At 42.8% G+C, this 20236-nt stretch overlaps 1 protein-coding gene and 1 long non-coding RNA gene across 7 annotated transcripts in view; one reads left to right on the top strand and one right to left on the bottom strand.

Moving 5' to 3' along the window:
• Positions 1-16358, bottom strand: part of PHKA2 (phosphorylase kinase regulatory subunit alpha 2) — a 70951-nt gene extending 54593 nt beyond the window's left edge. For 4 of the 6 annotated variants that reach the window (XM_034755816.1, XM_034755851.1, XM_034755842.1 and 1 more), the window contains exons 1-7: positions 15822-16034; positions 12259-12513; positions 6690-6848; positions 4327-4374; positions 3447-3615; positions 1661-1743; positions 484-564 (exon numbers count right to left, since the gene is read on the bottom strand). In XM_034755816.1, coding sequence (XP_034611707.1) covers positions 484-564; positions 1661-1743; positions 3447-3615; positions 4327-4374; positions 6690-6848; positions 12259-12336 — 618 coding nt within the window. In that variant the 5' untranslated portion in view covers positions 12337-12513; positions 15822-16034. Of the gene's footprint in view, positions 1-483; positions 565-1660; positions 1744-3446; positions 3616-4326; positions 4375-6689; positions 6849-12258; positions 12538-15821; positions 16035-16243 lie in introns of those variants that run through there. The other 2 variants (XM_034755834.1, XM_034755824.1) reach the window with 2 other exon arrangements.
• Positions 16359-16378: 20 nt separating this feature from the next.
• The window catches only part of LOC117869219, a 20722-nt gene continuing 16864 nt past the window's right edge, over positions 16379-20236 (top strand). The window contains exons 1-2 of the long non-coding RNA XR_004643787.1: positions 16379-16594; positions 18313-18378. This is a non-coding gene — a long non-coding RNA (uncharacterized LOC117869219). The remainder of the gene's footprint in view (positions 16595-18312; positions 18379-20236) is intronic.

The raw sequence follows: 20236 nt of genomic DNA, 5'->3' as shown, positions 1-20236 counted from the left end.
TGTTGCCTTTCAATTTCACTGAATGTCTCTTTGTCCTTGCACTGTGAGACAGAGGCATTCACAATGCCTGACTTATACCTCTATTATTCATTTCCTCTCCAAACTATTTTTATTTAACTCCTTAACCAAGCATTCGGTTACTTTTCCAGAACTTCCTTCGGACTTGAAAGCACCATGGAAGCAGCATACTTAATACCAAGAGAGAGCAAGCACTTTATGCTGGTACATCTAGCTATATCTCTGAAAGATTCGTAGCCCCCTCCAGAAAGAGACATATCCAGGCTTCAGAGACTAGAACTAAGGCACAAAAGGACTAAAATGACATTGAGATTTATGTGCGATCTCCACTAAAATACATATTCTGATGTAATCAATTAGCAACCACAAGGTCAGATGAACCAAAACAGTGAGGCAAACAAACATGTTAGAGAGTCACCGTTCTAATTCTACATATGAAGAACAAACCAGTACAAATATTCTCACCTTGGCCATGCCTATAGAGCTTGCATTCAGTTCAGGGATGCCCTGATTGGTTTTATCACCACGTTCCCATATTCCATAGTCCTGAAACAAAAAGAAGGAAAAACAGCCGAGTTTAAAAAAAACACAATCCAACACCACCATTGGAAGGACCTACCTATTGATGGAGTTAGGATTTGATCCTGCAAAGGCTTACTCATGCTTAACTTTGAATTCAATGGGACCTCTTACATGCTTCAAGTAAATCTCATGCAAGTAAATCTCAGCAGGATTGGGGCCTTAGTCATGTACTAGTTTCCTGATAGAGGAGGAAAGTCAAAGCAAAGAAGGCAACTCCCACCCCATATACCTTCTCCCAATCCCTTCATATCACTACTCCCTCCTTAAAAACAACTTGGCAATTTTTTTTTCTTTTTTTCCCCACAATGATTTTTTTTTAAATGACAAAATTGGGACAATAAGTACCAAGAAACAAAAGCAAATCTTACTTCAAATTTTGATATGATACAGAAATCTCTACTTTCAGAGAACAGTGGCCATGGACCCCCATTGGTTTCAGTGGTGCTACACACGAAGAAAAGGGCTATTCCAGAGTGGTAAATCAGACCCATTAGGCATTCAGGAGTGTATGGGAGAACACAGTTTGGCCCATTAACTTGCACTTCCTTCAAGGTCAGTCTGGGTACCTTTGTTCTTGTATATTTCTCTTTTAAACAATATGATAGGTTAAATGGTTTATCAAAACAAATTTGGATATCATTTCAGACAGCTGCAATTCTTTCTAATGAGGTAATTTCATTCATGTGCACTGAGTGAGATCCAGACTTCAGAGCCTTTCTTAACTCAAGCAAGTTCAGGCTATATATGTGGTAAATGAACCTTTTAAATGACTGAACTTGGGTTGAAGAAGTTCTTCTGAAAGAACCTATCCTTAAACTTTAATCATTTCAGGTCCCCACTTGGGCTTGTTTTCCTGCTTATTCAGAGCAGCAAGTTCCAAGCAATGGGAATGTTGTTTGAATTACTGTATAAATCAGCTATGAAATCTTATAATCAGATTTGCTGCTTCAGCCCCACCCTTCAGTCAGAATATATTCCTTCCCAGCAGAGAAATAAGAAATTCTGTTCAGTCAGTTCCTAGGAAGTACTCAAATTGTTTATATATAAACGAAATACTTACAGCGACTTTATAGGCAGCTTCTATGTAAAAAACAAGATTCTGTATAAAGGCAACTTCATCAAGGGTGAATACAATATGCAATCCTGATTAAAAAGGGAACAAAAAAATTACATTCCTACACAAAAAATTGAAATGTTTGACAGAAAATGAGTTCCAAATGTTCATTTTATTCACTAGCAACCAATGCCTGCTGAAATCAGTGGAAAGATCCCTATAATAGCTGCAGTTGAGATAGCACTTTAAAGGCCACCAATACATATTCTTTGTTTCAAAGACTCATCAAAATACAAAAACTCTCAGGGCCACATTCACACACCGGGTTTGACACCCACTTTTGCAGGGGAAGATAGTTGCAAGGGGCCCTGAGGATAGAAGGTACCAGAGGACCACGTGGTGGGTGGCATCTGTAAAGCACTCAAACAACATGATGCCAGTGAGCAGGGAACCATGGTCAGGACAGCTGGCATTCAAAGAGTTACTAAATGAACATGATTAGGCTACCAACAACTGATCCAAAATGGAGCCCACCCTAAGCTCTCGGCAGGGCAGCAGTGGAACTACCATCTACCCTTCACAGGCACAACGGACTTATGTGATCCAGGGTACGCTATGTGCTTTGCACCTCCATGAGCAGCTTTACTGAAACTGCCCTTCAAGTGATTGTTTTCTTAATAAACTCCTAAGTCTCAACTGATCCAGATCTCTTTTCACAGAGACACTACATCCCTGTAAGTGCAAAGAACTTTTAAATGTAGTACTCCCTCTTCACATATTCTATCTACCATATTTTATTCCATCCCAGGAGTATGAGAGATTTTCCTGCCAGTTATCAAGAAGCCATATGTGTGGCACCAAAAGGAAATAGATATTCTGTTACAGCTCACTGTATCAGCCCCTTCTTCACCTCTACAATATTACGCATGCCGGGGGGGAGGGTAGATTTAGAGGGAAAAGTTTTCATTTTTGAAACAACTCCATACAGAGTGATAGCTCATCTGCTTTCCTACTGGCATGTACCTTCAGGACTCAGACTGGCTTGGACATTTCAGGCTGGGAATCCTACTCTCAATAACCAGATTTGAGGCTCACTGTTGATTGCTGTAAATCACGGCCTTATTTTTTCTGGCATTTTGCCAAAGGGCATTTAAATATTTAATTAGGAACAATGTTTAAGCAATAACTGCTTTCATTGCACAGCTAGGTAAATGATACTACTGCTATCTCATTTTGGAAGATACTCCTCTGCAAATCCTCTCTGGTAATGCACTTAAAGGAAAGTGCTGATATTTGTGAGTGCCCCATGAAGAAAAAGGCAACATGAGGTTCCAAGCAAAAGTAGAGCCAGGGAAACCCATTCAAACCATTATGCAGAGTATTATGCACAAAACCCAAGAGGCAGCCCAGATTGCTCTTTATAATTAAAAGATCTTGTGATAATAAAACAGAGACAGTGCTCCCATTGTACATAGAGAAGTGGAGAAAACCCTCTGGTCAATCAGTAGCAATGCTAACATACACCCATAGGTAGTCACATCTTGTCCTCTTGTATTTGAAAGAGGGGGCAATCAGAACATAGTTATGGAGTTCTGATAACAAAGGGCTGCTTCTTCCAAGTATATGGTTTGGTGATTTTTTTAGTATACTCCATTTTGTAGAAGAAAGGCAGATTTTCACATTATTAAACTTTAATTACTTATTTGTGTTGTTCTGATGGAAGGTAGTTACAACATTTTAACTTAACAAAAAGTCTGCACCAATGATCACAGCTAAAACATCTTCTGCTTACCTGATGCAGTCATCTGTGCTAGGAAGAGCAGGTAAAGGGAAGTTGCATCTACTTGTAGATGTCCCCACTGGTCATCTCCTACTACTGTGGCACAAGTGGCTGAATTATATTTGGCATGCAAGCAGTCCTTGGTACTCTGTGTGTATTTGAACTTCTCTACTTTATCCATCTAAAAAGAACACCCAGGATTTTAAAGTAAAAAAACTTTGCAAGAGGCTTTTCAGTCAAGAACGGACATGCTCCAAGAATAGGAAATAATATGATTTTTGTTATCTTACTCTTATATGGTCCAATTCAGCAAAGCATTTAAGAATGTGCTTAAGTGCCTTGCTGAGTTGAGGCCTTAGTTACAGCTGTGCAATTTATTTAAATGCTATAAATGCAATTTGTCATAGGTGTGACCAGTCATAAAAGTATAACAGAGCAGAGTTTTGATCATAGCAATTGCACAGGTTCAAATACTTACACCCACATATGTACACACACAAATCAATCAATTGAAGTCTCAGATAAAAGAAAAGAAATATCTGCTCTGAAATGAAATGCTTTGTAAATATAACAAGCACTTGTCCACAGATATGCATGGCATAAATGTATTTCCTCATATGCAATACACTTATATGAGCGGTGGCTTAAATTTTAATAAAGCATGTATTGCCATTTGTTTCAAATCTATGAGGCTAAGGAAGGTACCAAAGGGATGCATTCTTTATAATAAAAAAGGATTCCAGAGAACCACTAGTCTTGGGAATTTCAATCACTCCTTCAATCTGGGATACCATATTCTCACAATTAATCTCTCCCTTTCATGCGCAAATTGATGTTAAAACACCAGATCTGACCTTGCAACTGAGTAAATACTCCTGGATTATTAGATTACCTGTCTCATCATACATTGCAAAAGTCCCCGCATCAGTTTCACAACATTCTGTAAGAATAAAACAGAATAATTAAAGTCTAAAGTCACCAGTCCACTTACCAGTATTAGACAAGGCTCAGGGTCTCTACTACTGGCCTGCCATGAGTGTGAACATGAATATCCTGAAATACTTTTAAAAGAAATATATTTACGTGTGTTTTCTTTTCTAGATTTTTGCCTTGAATGTGCTTTTTGGGAAAACTAATATGTGGTCACTTGAAAAAAATATGATATTCTCACCTCATTGTTAAATGTATAAGAGTGTATTTGGTGTTTAAACTTCATGAAAACTAGAGGGATGTTACTTGCATTGTTTTCATTTATCTGTATCCCATTATATTGTAATAGCAAACATTAAGATTGTGTACACCCCTGCAACTAAATAACCCATCAAAGGAGAAAGATGCCTCGTTGGATGCAAATGAAAACCTTTAACAGAAAAGTGCTAATTTCAAAGCAAATGGTCACTGTGTGTGATGATTGGAGGTCAAAGACTCAAAATGCATTCCTCTCTCTTCGTCATCAAAGGAAAAGTACACATGGGTAGTGACACTGTAAGCTTGTTTTTGTGAGAAGACGCTAGAAATATGGACTCAAGGAAAGATCCTGAATCTCTGGACTGTTTAGACTCTTACAGGGAAGCAGATGCAAAGCAGAGATCCCCAGAGACAATCTGGGTACCCTGAAACTGGCAGTTTATTACAAAATTGCGAAACTGGCAGTTTACTACATCACTGCCAACATTTGGAATTATGAACTGTGATTCACCAGTGCATATATTTAACCTGCTTTAACCTCTCAATAACTCTCATTTCCTTTTCTTAGTTAATAAACCTTTAGTTAGTTTATTATAGAACTGGCTGCCAGCATTTCTTTGGTGCAAGATCTAGGGTACCAATTGATCTGGGGTAAGTGACTAGTCTCTTGGGAAGCAACTTAAATGTGGTGTGATTTTTGGTGTAAGTATCCATTTTATCACAAAGTCCAGTTTGTCTGGGTGGCAAGATAGGCTGGAGAGTCTCAGGGAACTGTCTGTGACTCCATGGTAAGACTGTTACAGTGATCCAGGAGTTCACATTTGTCACTGGCTTGGTGAAATCTAATTACAGAATACAACACCAGTTTGGGGTGTCTGCCCTGAGGTAGGCACTCACAGTCGTGAGCCACCCCAGACAAGTGTGACAATAGGATTTTCCCCTAAATCCAGTAATTAAGCACATCTTTGTACCCGAAACAAGAATATTTTGAGAAGTTATGCCATGGCCTCAGAATACAAAGAGACAATACACATTATTGAGTCTGGACTATTTCTCCCATAGTAGGTTTCCAAGGCAACCATGGGTTGGTGATTAAAGTCAAGCATTAAATTCATCAATTGCCTCCAAAATTGCAAGAGGACACTACAGAAATGCCCACTGGACAAACCCATCCTCCCAACTATATGGAGTGGGAGAATTGAACAGGGTCTCCAAGTGGGAAGGATCAATTTTATGGCTCTTCCCCTAACCTCATGCTGCTTCTCTCCCTCACTGTCCCTTCATAGCTAGTCCTGCTCTGCCAGCCCTCTGTAATCTCCATCCCTTCCTACCCTGCACCCCCCACCCCCTTGCTCCTATTAAGCCACTCTTCTTGCCATCCCTTTACCTCAACCCTCCCCATATGAATAATAATAATAAAATCATTAATACTACAATTTTAAGACAATGGAACTAACAACACATGTGCCAATTATCACTCTCATGGCTTTTCTTGTACATTGTCTCCTCCCACCATGGCCACCCTCATGTTTTGCCTTCTTAGACCCTGATCATGCAAATGCTTAGGTGCGTTGATTCTGACTTTAATGGGATTGCTTAGAGTTAACCATGTGGGTGTTTGGAGGATTGGGACCTTAGATTATAAATTGTTTAGAGAGAAAGAATGGTCCAGTGGCTAGGGTGCTAGCCTGGGAATTGGGAGACCAAGGTTCAATTTCCTGCTGCACCACAGACTTCCCATGAGACTCTTAGTCTCTCTGTGCCTTAGTTCCCCACCTGTGCAATGGGGATAACAGCACTTCCCTACCTCACAGGGGTGTTGTGAGGACAAACACCTTAGACATTGTGAGCTGCTCAGATACTATTGTAACATGGGCTAGATAAGTACCCAAGAGAAACAGATGGAAAGTGCCAGCACCAGCCCAGACTCTATGTGTCTGGAAACCCTTGTATATCCTGGCCACAAGAGCATTATAAACACAGCATAAAATAATAATCAGCATCACATGAAAGAAAAGCTGTGAGATGATAAACAATAAATTTACTACATGTGATATTTAGACATACCTGCTCAAGTTCATAGGCTTTTGCCTTATCCTCATCCCGGTCTGCATTCTTCCGATAAGCCATTCCCAGACCCCACACAGCCAGAATGCTGTAGACATTGTCCCGGACCCAAGCATCCTTTTCCTCCGTGCTGGCCGAAAGCAATCCAGTAACTGGATTCTAACGGTAAAGAAAAGAAAACCAGAAGAGCACACACTATTCACCTGAAAAGTCATCTTATTTAACTGCAGCAGCACTTTCCATATAATTATAATAATTAATGGAGATATCTCATCTCCAAGAACTGGAAGGGACCTTGAAAGGTCATCGAGTCCAGCCCCCTGCCTTCACTAGCAGGACCAAGTACTGATTTTGCCCCAGATCCCTAAGTGGCCCCTTCAAGGATGGAACTCACAACCCTGGGTTTAGCAGGCCAATGCTCAAACCACTGAGGTATCCCTCCCCCAAATGATGATATAAGAAACACAGGGCCACACAAGACTTCATACTCTTACCTGCACTTAGACAATGGACACTCAAAAATTCACAGTGGCATACAACCTTGATCTACCCACCAGACTGCCAAAACTTGAGGTAAAGGAGAATCTCCTTTGACTGCTAGTAGCATAGAGGCTATGACATACAGCTGAGTGGTTCTCATCCCTTCCAAGAGCATATGATTCACCTACTGACCTAGCAATATTGAGAACAAATAAAAAGAGAAGGTCCCCAGCTCAAAGAACTTATCATGTATTTAGAGCCTGACCCTGCACCACTGATGTCTGTGGTGCAGAACCAAGCCCTAGTGAGAGCAACAACAAACAGGGGTTGAGGCTGGTGTGCAGAAGGACAAGGGTTACAAATAACAGAATCAGACATTGACTCATTATTGGCATATGCTGGTTCAGTTAAATGTTTATATAACCTTATTTTCCGGGAAGAGGTAGTTTTGTGGGGGAGGAAACATCACCTGTCTTCTCGTAGGCTTTTTAGGAATTATTTGAATGAAGACACGGGTGGCGGCCAGGTAAACATTACTGGTATAATCAGTCTTTTCATTTATTATTAGAATAAAGTAGTATTCAGTGGCCTAAATCAGGGATCAGTGCCACACAGCATACTCACACAGACTGTATAAACATCTACATTGTGGAGATGGTCTCTGTCCCAAAGAATTTATAGTTCAAATAATAGAGATTGGATGAGTGCCGAATAATCTCTCTGATGGTATTTGGAATATTCCATTCATAAAGCTTAAATGCCCAAACAGAGATTAACTGCTCAAAACATTTCCAAATTGGAAAAAAACAAGAGCAGAACAGAAAAAAAATATGATTCAGCAGAAGCCACTTGCAGTCTAAGTTAATTAGAATAGGGAGAAGGGTGAGCCTCAAAGGCAAATCTCATATTTCTAGCTATTTTGCACAGACTTTTTTTGTTCATCCCTCGCTTGCAGTACAAAGAAAGTCTATGTAGCTGTAATTCTAGCACTGCAGAGATTGCACAGCAAACCCCCTAGCAGCTACATTCTGGGCCTGGCACCAGTTGTGCAATGGAAAATTCTAAACGGCACTAAGATTGTTCCTCCAAAAATGTCAATGTTCACACAAGACACTGGGAGACCCATCAACCACCAGGGACCTGCCTGCTTTCAAAGTTTTAAAAGGTGCCATGTTAAGAAAACATACAAGATCTAGATCAATGCTTCTCAAAGTCGGGCCGCCACTTGTTCAGGGAAAGCCCCTGGCGGTCCGGGCCAGTTTGTTTACCTGCCACATCCACAGGTTCGGCCAATTGCGGCTCCCACTGGCCGCAGTTTGCCGCTCCAGGCCAATGGGAGCTGCGGGAAGCGGCCCGGGCTGAGGGATGTGCTGGCCGCCCATCCCGCAGCCCTCCTGAACAAGCGGCGGACCGGCTTTGAGAAGCACCGGTCTAGAGGCAATCCCTTCTCCCCCTCTACATTAGAATCAGAGGGACTTAACCTAGACACTCTGGACTTGATCGAAAAGTGAAGTCCACTCTGGATTTTAATGGACATTGGATCAGGCCTTTTGTGAAACATCATGAACAAAGGTAATTCTGTAGTATTATGGTACCATCAATTCACAGGAAGAAACATTAACTGACTAATATTTTTAAAAGTTTGCTTCATAAAATGCTTACACTTAAAAATTAGGATTTTTTTTCAGCTTCTCCCTGCTAGTATACAAAGAGTCCACCCCTGCAAGATACTGAGTGTGAACTATGAGGTACTGGCTATGCTCAACTCCCCTGGATATCAAAAGAATGCCAGGGCACCTTGTAACATTAGGCCCACCATGTGATTATACAATTTAATTTAGTTTGTAGGATGGGGGGTCTCCCAATGAGATCTGCATGAGCAAATCCATGTGCCAAGGTATCTCGCTGAAGTTAATGGGGTTCTGCAAGGACAGAAGGCTCTGTTGCAGAGATCTGATTGCCAGACTGAGGCCTTAAATTGTTACTTAATTGTGTGTGCTGTGTCTCTTTCTATTTAATATATTAGCATTTCATTACATCTGTTTGTCTGGAAACAAGAAACAAGAATCTACTAAAAAAAGATCAGATTCCGATCTCACTGTCACTGGTGTAAAAATGGAGTAATTTCATTTACTACACTGGAGCTACTACCGAATTAAATTGAGATAACTGAGAACAGAGTTGCACTCAGAGCATATTTTAGCGAACACATTGGCTTATATAACCTCTGCTTTGATCTAGCAGAGCACTGATATTAAAGTCAGACCTTCACTGAACTCCAGCTGGGTTTGACTGTATGAAGTTGAATGTAATGTATTTTTGTGACCACTAAATGTCAGCTGATAAAAAAATAAGATAGTCAGAAGTAGTTTCTATTTTAGCTACATATTCTTTTCTCCTTAAGTACCCCATGTAATACTTTTTTTAAAAGAAAAACTTAAAAATTTGTCCATAAAATGGATATTGACATTGGATAAAACACAAAAAATGCGAAAAAACCCAACCTAAATCGATGAGTGAAATAAAATAGTTGAGTCATTATTCTTCTGTTCTTTGGGCTACGGAGGGTATACATAATATAGTGCAATAATATTTAAATAAAAATTGTTATAGAAATAAAATAACTGTGTCAGAAGAATAATGATATTGCACATGGAGGAGACATATTGAACATTTTCCCCACTGGATTTTCCTCATCATTAACTAATATATGATCATAGCTACACCTTCTCCATTATATTAACTCAAATTAAGAACTTAAATCTAATCTATCCACCTGCATTTCTAAAGCACCTATCACAGAGATGTCTATACACTGCGAGGGTCATATATGTTAGTAGAAAATAGAATGTTCACTATGGCACCAGTCCTGCAAGGAGCTCTGACTTCAATGTGGCTCCATGCAGACACAGGAGGTCCCCCTGTGTGCACCTCTGGGCAGGATGACAGCCTGCATTTGGAATTTAGGCCTGGTTCAGAACACATATTTTCTAAATTAATTTTGCTTTTAAAAGAGATCTGTCTTTGCGTAATATGAACGCAAATAAAAACAAAACAACAACAACAACAACTACTACTACTACTACAACGATACTTGTTTTTCAAAATGCCTAGCATGCTAAATGCTTAGCACTGGATTTTTATCCTAGAAACTAATTCCTGAACATCATGTTTCTCAAAGAAAGCACTGAATCCCCTTAGGGAAGTGAACAACACTTTCTTTTTAAATGTACTGCTGTTATGAAAAGTGTACTTTTCAAGCCTGTAAAGAAATAATGGCACCCATTTTACAGCACTTCTCTGTTCACATGCGTACAAGCACTGCTTTGATAACAATTTTCCCTCTGATCAGATGATCAGTGTCTAAAGGGAAACTGGCTTTTCTTTTTAAAGATCAAACTCTTCTTAATATTGACCGTTCCATAGAAAAGAAAGCAAGTTCTTCACTTATATTTTGCACAAAAAATGTAATGTGTGATTTGAAGATTATAGGTCAGCTGGTATAAATCGGAATAAAACCAATAATCTACCCCAGTATACACTAAATATATCATTCCTTTTTATTAGATTTCTGTTTTGCTTATAACAAATACTATCCAAGCACAGTAATTCACAAATATACGAAATGGCAAAACTCCTATTGACTTCAGCGGGAGCAGGGTTTGGGTCTGTAACACCCTCCTCCACTGCTTTGCAGCCTCTTTCAGTGCTTAGTAATAAGTATATTTGGAAACTGACTCATGGAAAAAATTCCTTGCTCTCATCTTTATATGCTGAACTATTTTAATTGAACCACACCATCTCAAGGACACTGTAACTTTTCTGCACCCTATGTCTGTTCTTAAGGATGAAAATGACGAGCTGAGCAAATGGAGAACACTATGGTAGGTGTTTATGCATGTCCATGAGCGAAAACATATCTAGTAGGTCACATTTTTTGCCTACCAGCCTTGACAGTGTCATTCTTTTACTATTTATGTATCCAAGCCACACAACAAGGGGTCAGAGTCTGATCTGAGTTACAGTACGATATAAATCTGAAGTCACTCCACTAAAGTTAACATATTGATTGTAGATTTTCAGTGTAACTGAGAGGAGAATCAGTCCAAAGATTCTGGTATGAAGTGTATTGCAATAGACACGTACTAAACAAATTATGTTTGCTGGCAACTGAACCAGCTCTATTTCGGATTCACTCTTACTTTCAGATATATGAAAAGTCACCATTATGCCTACTTTCACCAGTTTCAAAACATACTTGGGGAGATGAGAAGTCACCATTATGCCTACGTTCACCAGTTTCAAAAGATACACAATGATGCAAGCTCACATATCTGAGAGTGAAGGCAAGCCATTGAACATAAATGTTATTTTAACGTCATTGTTGGTGGTTAAGAACTCACTGGGTTTCCACATACAATGGACATGCTTTTTCACGTCTTGTATAATCAGCTACTAAGTATCCTTGTTGAGTTACAGTGACTAATTTTACTTGATGCCCACTCAAAATGAAACGAAGCCACCATTTACTTTAGAGAGACAATATTTTTCTATGGTTATGAATGCTGCATGTCCAATATCCACATTATAGAATGAACACAGTACAGGATATTTATCTGTAGCACTGCCTCAGTGCACCTCTCTCTAGTCTCTTCCTAAACTAATACTCCACTTACTTTGTACAATAAACTCCACCTCATACCATACCACATTATAAGAAATACTTCATAGCATAACTCTCCACAAACACTCTATTTCCTAGAATAACAGATTGTACAAACATACTCTGCTCCCTATTGCAACATGCTGAACCAACATACTCCACTCCATACAACAATGAGCTCCACACACATACTCCAAAAGCACGGGCTGCTCTTGGATCTGCCCCAAACAGTACTGTCATGTCCACTAAGCAATTAACCAGTCCGCTGAATTCATATCAGGAATCCCACAGAGACGACTGAAAAAATGAGTAAGATTAAAAAAAAACATTAATAAGAGAGAAAAAACTCCCTCAAAATAAAGGCCCAACAGGGTTGGTGAAGGAGTGTAAGGGTCCCACTCTTCTCTGCGCTGACTCTGCACTCACCTGGTGACACAAAATGGTCTGTTGAACCAGTCGGGCATAGCCATCCAAGCGGACTCCAGAGTTGCTTCTGCTTCTCATCTCCCCAAGACCTGGGATTTTTGTCTCTCTCTCTTTCTGTATGTGTGTCTCCCTCCCACACTTCAGAGCTGCAGGAGGAGAAAGCGCGGCTGGGATCCTCTCTCTGAAGCAGCTCTTATTCTTCCTGGTTCATTCATGCAGCAAGCTCTCCTGTGACACTTGCTAGCAACTGATGCCCTTGTTCCAAAATAAACAGAGCAGCTGTCAACAAAGCAGGGATTATAGAGAGGGTTTACCCCTTCATCTACATGCAAACCCTGGCCAGACTAACCTGGCCAGTAATCAATGTGCATACTGCACCATGGACATTATCTACATGCTTCTCACATAATCAGATGCCACAAATGATTGGTTTATTTTCTCGATGCTATGTTCATACCACTATGAAAGGGGGGGGAAAATTCAGGCCAAGAACAGAGTGCACTATTTTAACACCTAACACACATATATTACATATTGCAATATATTATTTCTGTCATATATAATCCTAATTATCACAAGTCTACATGCTATCATTATGATCCATAAGCAAGCAATATTACTCCAGAGTATAAGGAATATATATGACAGAAGTAATATATTTTATATCATTTTATAACACCTAAAATGCATGGGCTAGTTACTGCACCATATGAACTGTGTTTATATGGATACAATCATCCTTTGTATGCAATAACTGTAAGCAATTGTTTATAGTTTCTGTGCTGTAACCCTACCCATGGATAGGGATTCAGTCCAGCGGGTAATACAGCTCTTTAGTTCAATATCTAAGAAACATACAGGGACACAATGAACTGTAAAAACAACGAAGAGTCCTTGTGGCACCTTAGAGACTAACAAATTTATTTGGGCATAAGCTTTCGTGGGCTAGAACCCACTTCATCAGATGCATGGAGTGAAAAATACAGTAAGCAGTATATATATTTTACAGCACATGAAAAGATGAGAGTTGCCTTACCAAGTGGGGGGTCAGTGCTAATGAAGCCAATTCAATTAAGGTGGAAGTGGCCTATTCTCAACAGTTGACAAGAAGATGTGAGTATCAGCAGAGGGAAAATTACTTTTTGTAGTGACCCATCCATTCCCAGTCTTTATTCAGGCCTAATTTGATATTCACCCCTTTTCATGTGCTGTAAAATGCACATACTGCTTACTGTATTTTTCACTCCATGCATCTGATGAAGTGGGTTTTAGCCCACAAAAGCTTATGCCCAAATAAATTGGTTAGTCTCTAAGGTGCCACAAGGACTCCTCATTGTTTTTGATGATACAGACTAACACGGCTACCCCTCTGAAACCTGTCACAAAGAACTGTGTTCAGTACTTAACAGGTCTAAGGCCAGTACCGGGTTTACCATGGTGCCAGGCCCAGAGTTAGAAGAGGCCCCGGCCAGCCTGATCACCCAGCTGACTAAGCCAGCCAGGAAAGCTTCCCCTACCCCTGCTCCACCTCACCCCCACCCCACCCCACTCCTTCCCCCCCAAGTCCCCTCTCCTGAGCTACGAATCCCGGGGGTCTGCAGCAGGGGTCAGGCCCACCCTGCTCTCACTGGGCGGTGGGAAGTGAAGTGACCCGGCCCCAGCCCGCTACGCTCTGCCAGCCTCCAGCCGCGCGGTCGGTGAGTGCAGAGGGGTGGTTCCAGGAGCCAGGGAAGCAGAGCAGAAAGGGCTGGGCTGGGTAACTCCGCTTCCCACAGCCCCGTGAGTGCAGGGTCGGGCCCGCCCTGCAATCACTGGGTGGCAGGAAGTGGAGAGATCCGGCCCCAACCCATTCCACTCTGCCAGCTCGTGCTGGGGGGCAGTTCCCCCCCCCCCCGGCCTCCCAAGCCTGGGGAGGAGATGGTGCGGTGGGGAAGTGGCATGGGATGGGGAAGAGAAGGGGGCACAGGAAGTGGGGGCAGGGGGAAAGAGGCAGTGGGGAAGGAAGGGGGTGGGATGAGGAGGAGATGGAGCGGTGGGGAAGGGGCATGGGATGGGAAGAAAAGGAAATGAGGGCAGGAGGGAAGCTGTAGTCCAGCATGCGGCATCCTCTTGGCAGAAGCTGGGGCTCCCCTGTTAAACAGGCCCATCGAACCCTCACCCTGACAAGCCCCACCTCCCCTGCATCTGTACCACCCTGATGAGCCCCCCCAGACACACTCTCCACTGAGCCCCAACCACCTGGACCCCCACCCAAATGAACACCACCTCCCCTGCACCTAGACCCCCCTGCTGAGCCCCAAACACCTTCACCTGGATCCCCTGCAGAGTCCCATTGCCTCTGCACCTGGAACCTCTCAATGAGCTTCTGTGGATCCAGATCTCCCACTGAGCCACCCGCACCCAGATTGCCCCACAGAGAACTCTCTTACCCCCACCTGGATCCCCCCACACTAAGTCCCTCTGCACTTGGATCCTGCTGCCGGCTGAGCCTGCTCACCCACACCTGGTGTGCCTGGCACAGGGGGGTAGGGCCCCAGGGTGTTTCTGGGGAAGGCCTGGCACTTGCACTGTGTCAGGGTCGGGTGCAGCCTCACTGCCAAGTCCCTGTCCCGGGGTGGGGGGAGGCTGCAGGGTAATCTCCCACCTCCATGCAACCAGTGGCCTGTGCACCCCACTGCCATGTTGGAGCCTCCACATTTATTTATTGACAAATAAAATTTGCAGAATTTTTAATTTTTTGGTGCAGAATCCCCTCTGGAATATGGGGTGCTGTGCAGCTGTGATGATGGGACTGTGGGGAAGATGGTGGGCAGTGGGCAGGTCTACGGGCAGGGGGTGCTGGGCAAGCGGTGTGGTGTGCAGGGTGCTGTGCAGTTGTGGTGGGGCTGGGCATAGAGATCTGTGGTGGAGATCTCTGGGCTGGGGCACTGGGCATAAGTGTGGGGCACAGGAGCAGTGCGGGCCTGATCTCAAGAGGAAGGGGCATGCTGGCAGCACAGGGCTGGGCAGGCCAGTGTGCATCTGGTAGTTGCAGGTTTGTAAACAGTGCCCTCCTGCTGGGCTGCGCGGAGCAGGCTGCTCCCACCGCGCTGTGCCTCATTGCCCCCAGCCTGCCCTTCACTCTGGAGACTGACCATCCCGCCCCCTTGCACCTTGTCCCATGGGGGCCCACAAATACGTTTGGCGCTGGGCCCACAAAAAATTAATCCGGCCCTGTCCAAGGCTGCCGCATTCCAGAGAGTGTGTGTCACAGCCAGCGATGCTTTGACTCGCCTCTTCTCCAGCTGATTAGAATTTCACACACAACCTGGCTCTGGGGGTTGGGGTGGGGGGACTAATTTGATCTAATCTCAATATACGCTTGGGTTAAGGGGACTGGCCGATGGCTGCTTTGCCAGTTTTCTTTACCATAGTTACTAAGCCCGGCCAACAATCGCCTTTCGTTGCCGAATCCCGAATCGCTCTGAATGTCTGGTAATGTCCCCGACCAGCGAAGCGCAGCCAGTTGGAGGTGTCACCCGCTGGGATAGACGTGCGCAGCTGGGCACTCCGCAGCCACTCACCTGCCGAAGGACAACCGGGGGGCCCCATCCTCTGCCTGCCCCGCTCCGGACTGCTGCCGTGGGAGGAGGAACGTCTTTCCCAGCAGCAACCCAATCCGTTGCCAGGCTAGGGGCTGCGGGGGCGAGGAAGGCAAAGCAGCCCCCCGGGGCCGGGCCCATTCATTCCCCCTGCGGGCAGGCCCTGGGCCGTTCGCACCGAGCTCCGCGCCCGAGCCCTGGCAGGCTGCTGAGTGACAGGTGCCGCGGGGCTGCGGCAGCGGGGACCGGGCTCTGCAGCCGGGGAAGGGGAAACCTGGGTTCTACCCGCCCCGCCCTCCCGCGGCAGCTCGCTCGCGCACAGGCCATGCAAGGACAATAGAGCGGCTGGCGCCCAAATAGAACCACCGCTTGTTCTTGAGAAACGAGAAAAAAAACCACCTCACCGCTGATATCGTTGGTGCTTCTAATAGCTTGAGTTAGGTGGGGACTTTCTCTTGGGTGTATTTTTAAAGCCCTTTGGCATCAATAACGGCTTTACACTGCTGTTAGGACCCGGGCAGCGGCAGCCTAGTTCTCAGCAAGAGCAGAGCGCGGACTGAGCCCGGCGCTGTGGGAGCATCCCGGGCAGCCGCCTTGTTGTGCCGGTCCCTCTGCCCGGGCGGGGCGGCCGCACCGCTGCTGCGGGAAATCTCCCAGCTCCTCGCCGGAGCACCCCCGCTCGTCCTTCTCTAGCAGCCCTGGCGTCTCATGCACGGCTAGGCAGAGACTGCACCGGAGTCCGATCTCCCACCTGGGTAACAGCGCTGCTAGTTGCCAGCTCTTGAGATATTTGGTGTGTTTGTTTTTTGAAAGCCCCAGCTCCTGGAGTCATGTTATTAAGAAAGAATCTGGCATTTCATTTTTAAAAGGTCCTCATGGCAGCTGAGAAAAAAGTTGGGAACCCTGAAGGATCAAAAAAACAGAGGTAACTAAAGAGACACAAGCATTTATTGGCAAAAAGAACAGGAGTACTTGTGGCACCTTAGAGACTAACAAATTTATTAGTCTCTAAGGTGCCACAAGTACTCCTGTTCTTTTTGCGGATACAGACTAACAGGGCTGCTACTCTGAAACCAAGCATTTATTGGTATGTTGTTGTTTTTTTTAAGTCTCAGGCTTTTTTATCCAGTTACCTGATTTTTGGGATTGCCTGACTCATGATTTTTGAACACTGGAGGGGTGTCAATAGTGAATTTAGTGATATGGAGGGGGGTAGCTCTCTCTAAAGAGATTCCTGGAAGAGTTTAAGAGCCTGCATTTGCAATCCTTACAAGCATGCTTAACTTTACTAGCATGAGCAGTCTATGTGTGTGAAGTCAAAAGGAGGACTTTTACTAGTAAGGCTAAGCACATGCATAAATGTTTGCAGGATGCGTGTCTAGGAGGCTTTCAGAGTCAAGGAAAATTTGACTCCTTATTTACCTTCAGCAACTATCAATATGTATAAAGCCTAAGATCAATAGGAATGTTTCCATGAAATAGTTATTTTAAAAGTTCCAATTAACAGGCTGGTAGGAGGGGGGAGTCTAAGAACCAATACACTTTCCCCTACAATATTTGTGACTCAGGCTGTGCACTCACAAGCTACTGCACACAGTAGCGTACATGGAGCTCTGTTGAAGCCAGCGTAATGTTGTGTGGGGCAGCTTGCAAGATAAGGATCTTAAAGATCCAACAGTGTGTTAACGCATAAGAAAGTGAAATTAACTATAAAGTCATTAGAAACGAAAGTGAAAAAGAGTAGCCTATTCCCATTGTCCAAGCTGAGAAATGCAAAAAATAACAATAAAAAGTACAAAGTAAATTGGATTTTATGTTTTTTATTTAATATTATAAGATGCCATTAGTAAAAGTAAGGACATTTGCTTGAAAATGAACTGTTTTTTAACCTGAAAAACAAATTGGCACTGAAACCAGATTTGAGATGATCACCATCTGTCTGATGCATTCAACTCTAGTCTTTTATTTTTAAATTAATTAACGAAGATAGACTATTTACAGTATCCAGTTGTAAATTAAATTGTTTTTCTTATAAGCAGTCATTAGGGATGTAATGGACAGCTGAAATGTGCACTTTTGGCCAGATTTACCACTGTTACTCTTGTTTTACACTGGTATAACTCTATTAAAATCTGTGGAGTTTCCCAATTTGGCACAGAGCTCCATGTCTTGATTTCAAATAAAGATGCCTGACCTGCATGTGTACAACAGACAGTTGCAAAACCTATAATTCCTTGCCCTTCCACTGGCTCCCTCCCCCCTCCCCAAAATAAAAAAGAACCAGAAGTGTGAGTGGCTGTTTAACCCCATAAGGGAAATTTCAAAATAGTTGAAGGCACAAAATCCACGCCTAAACATCTTCAAGGGATTTGCATGTGGAATTAAGAATGTTATTGAAAAGCATTCATGTTGTAATACTCTGTATTTTTTTTACATGATTCCCAAATTGATTGTGACTGACTGTAAATATAAGGAAATGGAGACCAGAGAATTCAGTCTTTGTACTATGGAAGTGTTGCCGTATACAATACAGGATGGGGTAAGGAGAATTACTATGCAGAAGTTCCTTAAACCCTCTAGCCCGAACCCTGAAATTGGAATTTAGATAAAAATTTAGTGGACGAGGCACAATCCCAGAACAGAATCCAGCTCACTCTCCCATAGCCATATTAACTCTGTAGGGCTAACGGAACGGAGTACAGTATAAATAGTAAACTTTTTTTTTTAATCACTAAAGTCAACAGACAAGACTATGAATACACACGGGGGCCAGATCTGTCGAGTAAGGTAGTGCCATTTTTTTAGTTGATACTTTGCTGTTGTCTTAAGATTTAAGATTCAAACTGAAGGGAGCAGGGAACACCATTTTCCCCTGTTAAAATAGTTTTGTAAAACGTAGTCAGAGGAGAAAATGGATGGGAGTTCTCTTTGTTCAACATTTATGATCACAGATTTTTCCTATTCTCAAATCTTTAGAACAGCTCAAGAATGGACTTGATGGCTTTGTTTCTGTTGAAGCAGTACACTTATGACCAATGGCTGCTAAGTGTTAAGCAATAACATAACATAACATCACTGACCTGCCTCAATACTTAGATGTGTTGACAGGTACAAAGTTAAAAGTCTAGCAGAACCTAAAATATGCAGCTGTTTCTCAATACTTCATCCTGTCTCTGACTGGCTTTGTTGCGTGACTCTCTCTGTATTTTAATGTGCCCATCACCATGATATCTAGAAACCTGATATCTTGTTAGGATGTCACATGAATTCCCAACTCAAATTGCATATATAACAACAGAGAGACAAAGTGGGTGAGGTAATAGCTTTTATTGGACCAATGTCTGTTGGTGAAAGAGACAAACTTTTGAGCTTACACAGAGTTCTTCTTCAGCTCTCAGGTGACCCATCTTGTCTCGCTAATATCCAACATGGCTACAATACTGCATGCAACAATATTTAACAATAAGCATAACTCATTAGCTTTGAAGGTCATAACCCTTATCCTTCCAAGTCCCTCCCTCATTCCGTTTTTGTGTTTTTCCAGTATAGGCTGTTAGCTCATTAGCACAAGGACTTGTCTTTTTTTCATCTGTCAGTAATGTCATGCGAACTGTGATACTAAGCACCCCTTTATTCACACACTGCACGCTATTGTAATTCTTTGTACAAAACATGCCTTTGAGGTATCATCTGAAAACTAATAACTGACAGGTCAATAATATTCTTGTGTGACGCGTGTACGTGATGGGCATTAAGAGTTATGAATATCAACTGGAATTATAACTAAAGTGTGCGTAAACAGGTATGTCAGGGAAGTTGTTAAATAAGTCTATCCTAAACAGAAGAATGTGTGTTTATCCCAGTTTATATATGAGCAATAAACAGACCCATCAAGCTAACAAAGGGTGGAGGCAAACCTCACATTAACAAATGGGGGAAGAGACAGCATGGCATCTCCACCCCTCAAAGGAGAGAAGCTTGGTCTTAGTTTTACTTTTCAGAAGAATCCACTGCAAAGGTTCACTGGTCTATAAAGACAAGGGGCGGGGGGTGAACCTCAAGTGATAAGCAATTGAATCAAATGACTCTATACAATATTAATGAATGATCAGAGTGTATTGAGTGAGGTCTTCTCTGAAAGCTAATGACACACTGGTTATTAATATCATTATGAAAAGTATGTATTGGCACTCTGTAGGGGATTGTGGATGCTCATTGATATTGGGCTGTGCAGTCTGCCCAGACAGGAGGGAATGTCACTGCTATCTACAGGTTTCAGAGTAGCAGCTGTGTTAGTCTGTATCCGCAAAAAGAAGAACAGGAGTACTTGTGGCACCTTAGAGACTAACAGATTTATTAGAGCATAAGCTTTCGTGGACTACAGCCCACTTCTTCTA

Source organism: Trachemys scripta, chromosome 1 (genome assembly GCF_013100865.1).
Source record: "Trachemys scripta elegans isolate TJP31775 chromosome 1, CAS_Tse_1.0, whole genome shotgun sequence".
Classification (NCBI taxonomy): Eukaryota; Metazoa; Chordata; order Testudines; family Emydidae; genus Trachemys; species Trachemys scripta.
The sequence above is the reverse complement of the archived record's forward strand: the minus strand, read 5'-3'. Positions and strand labels throughout refer to the sequence as shown.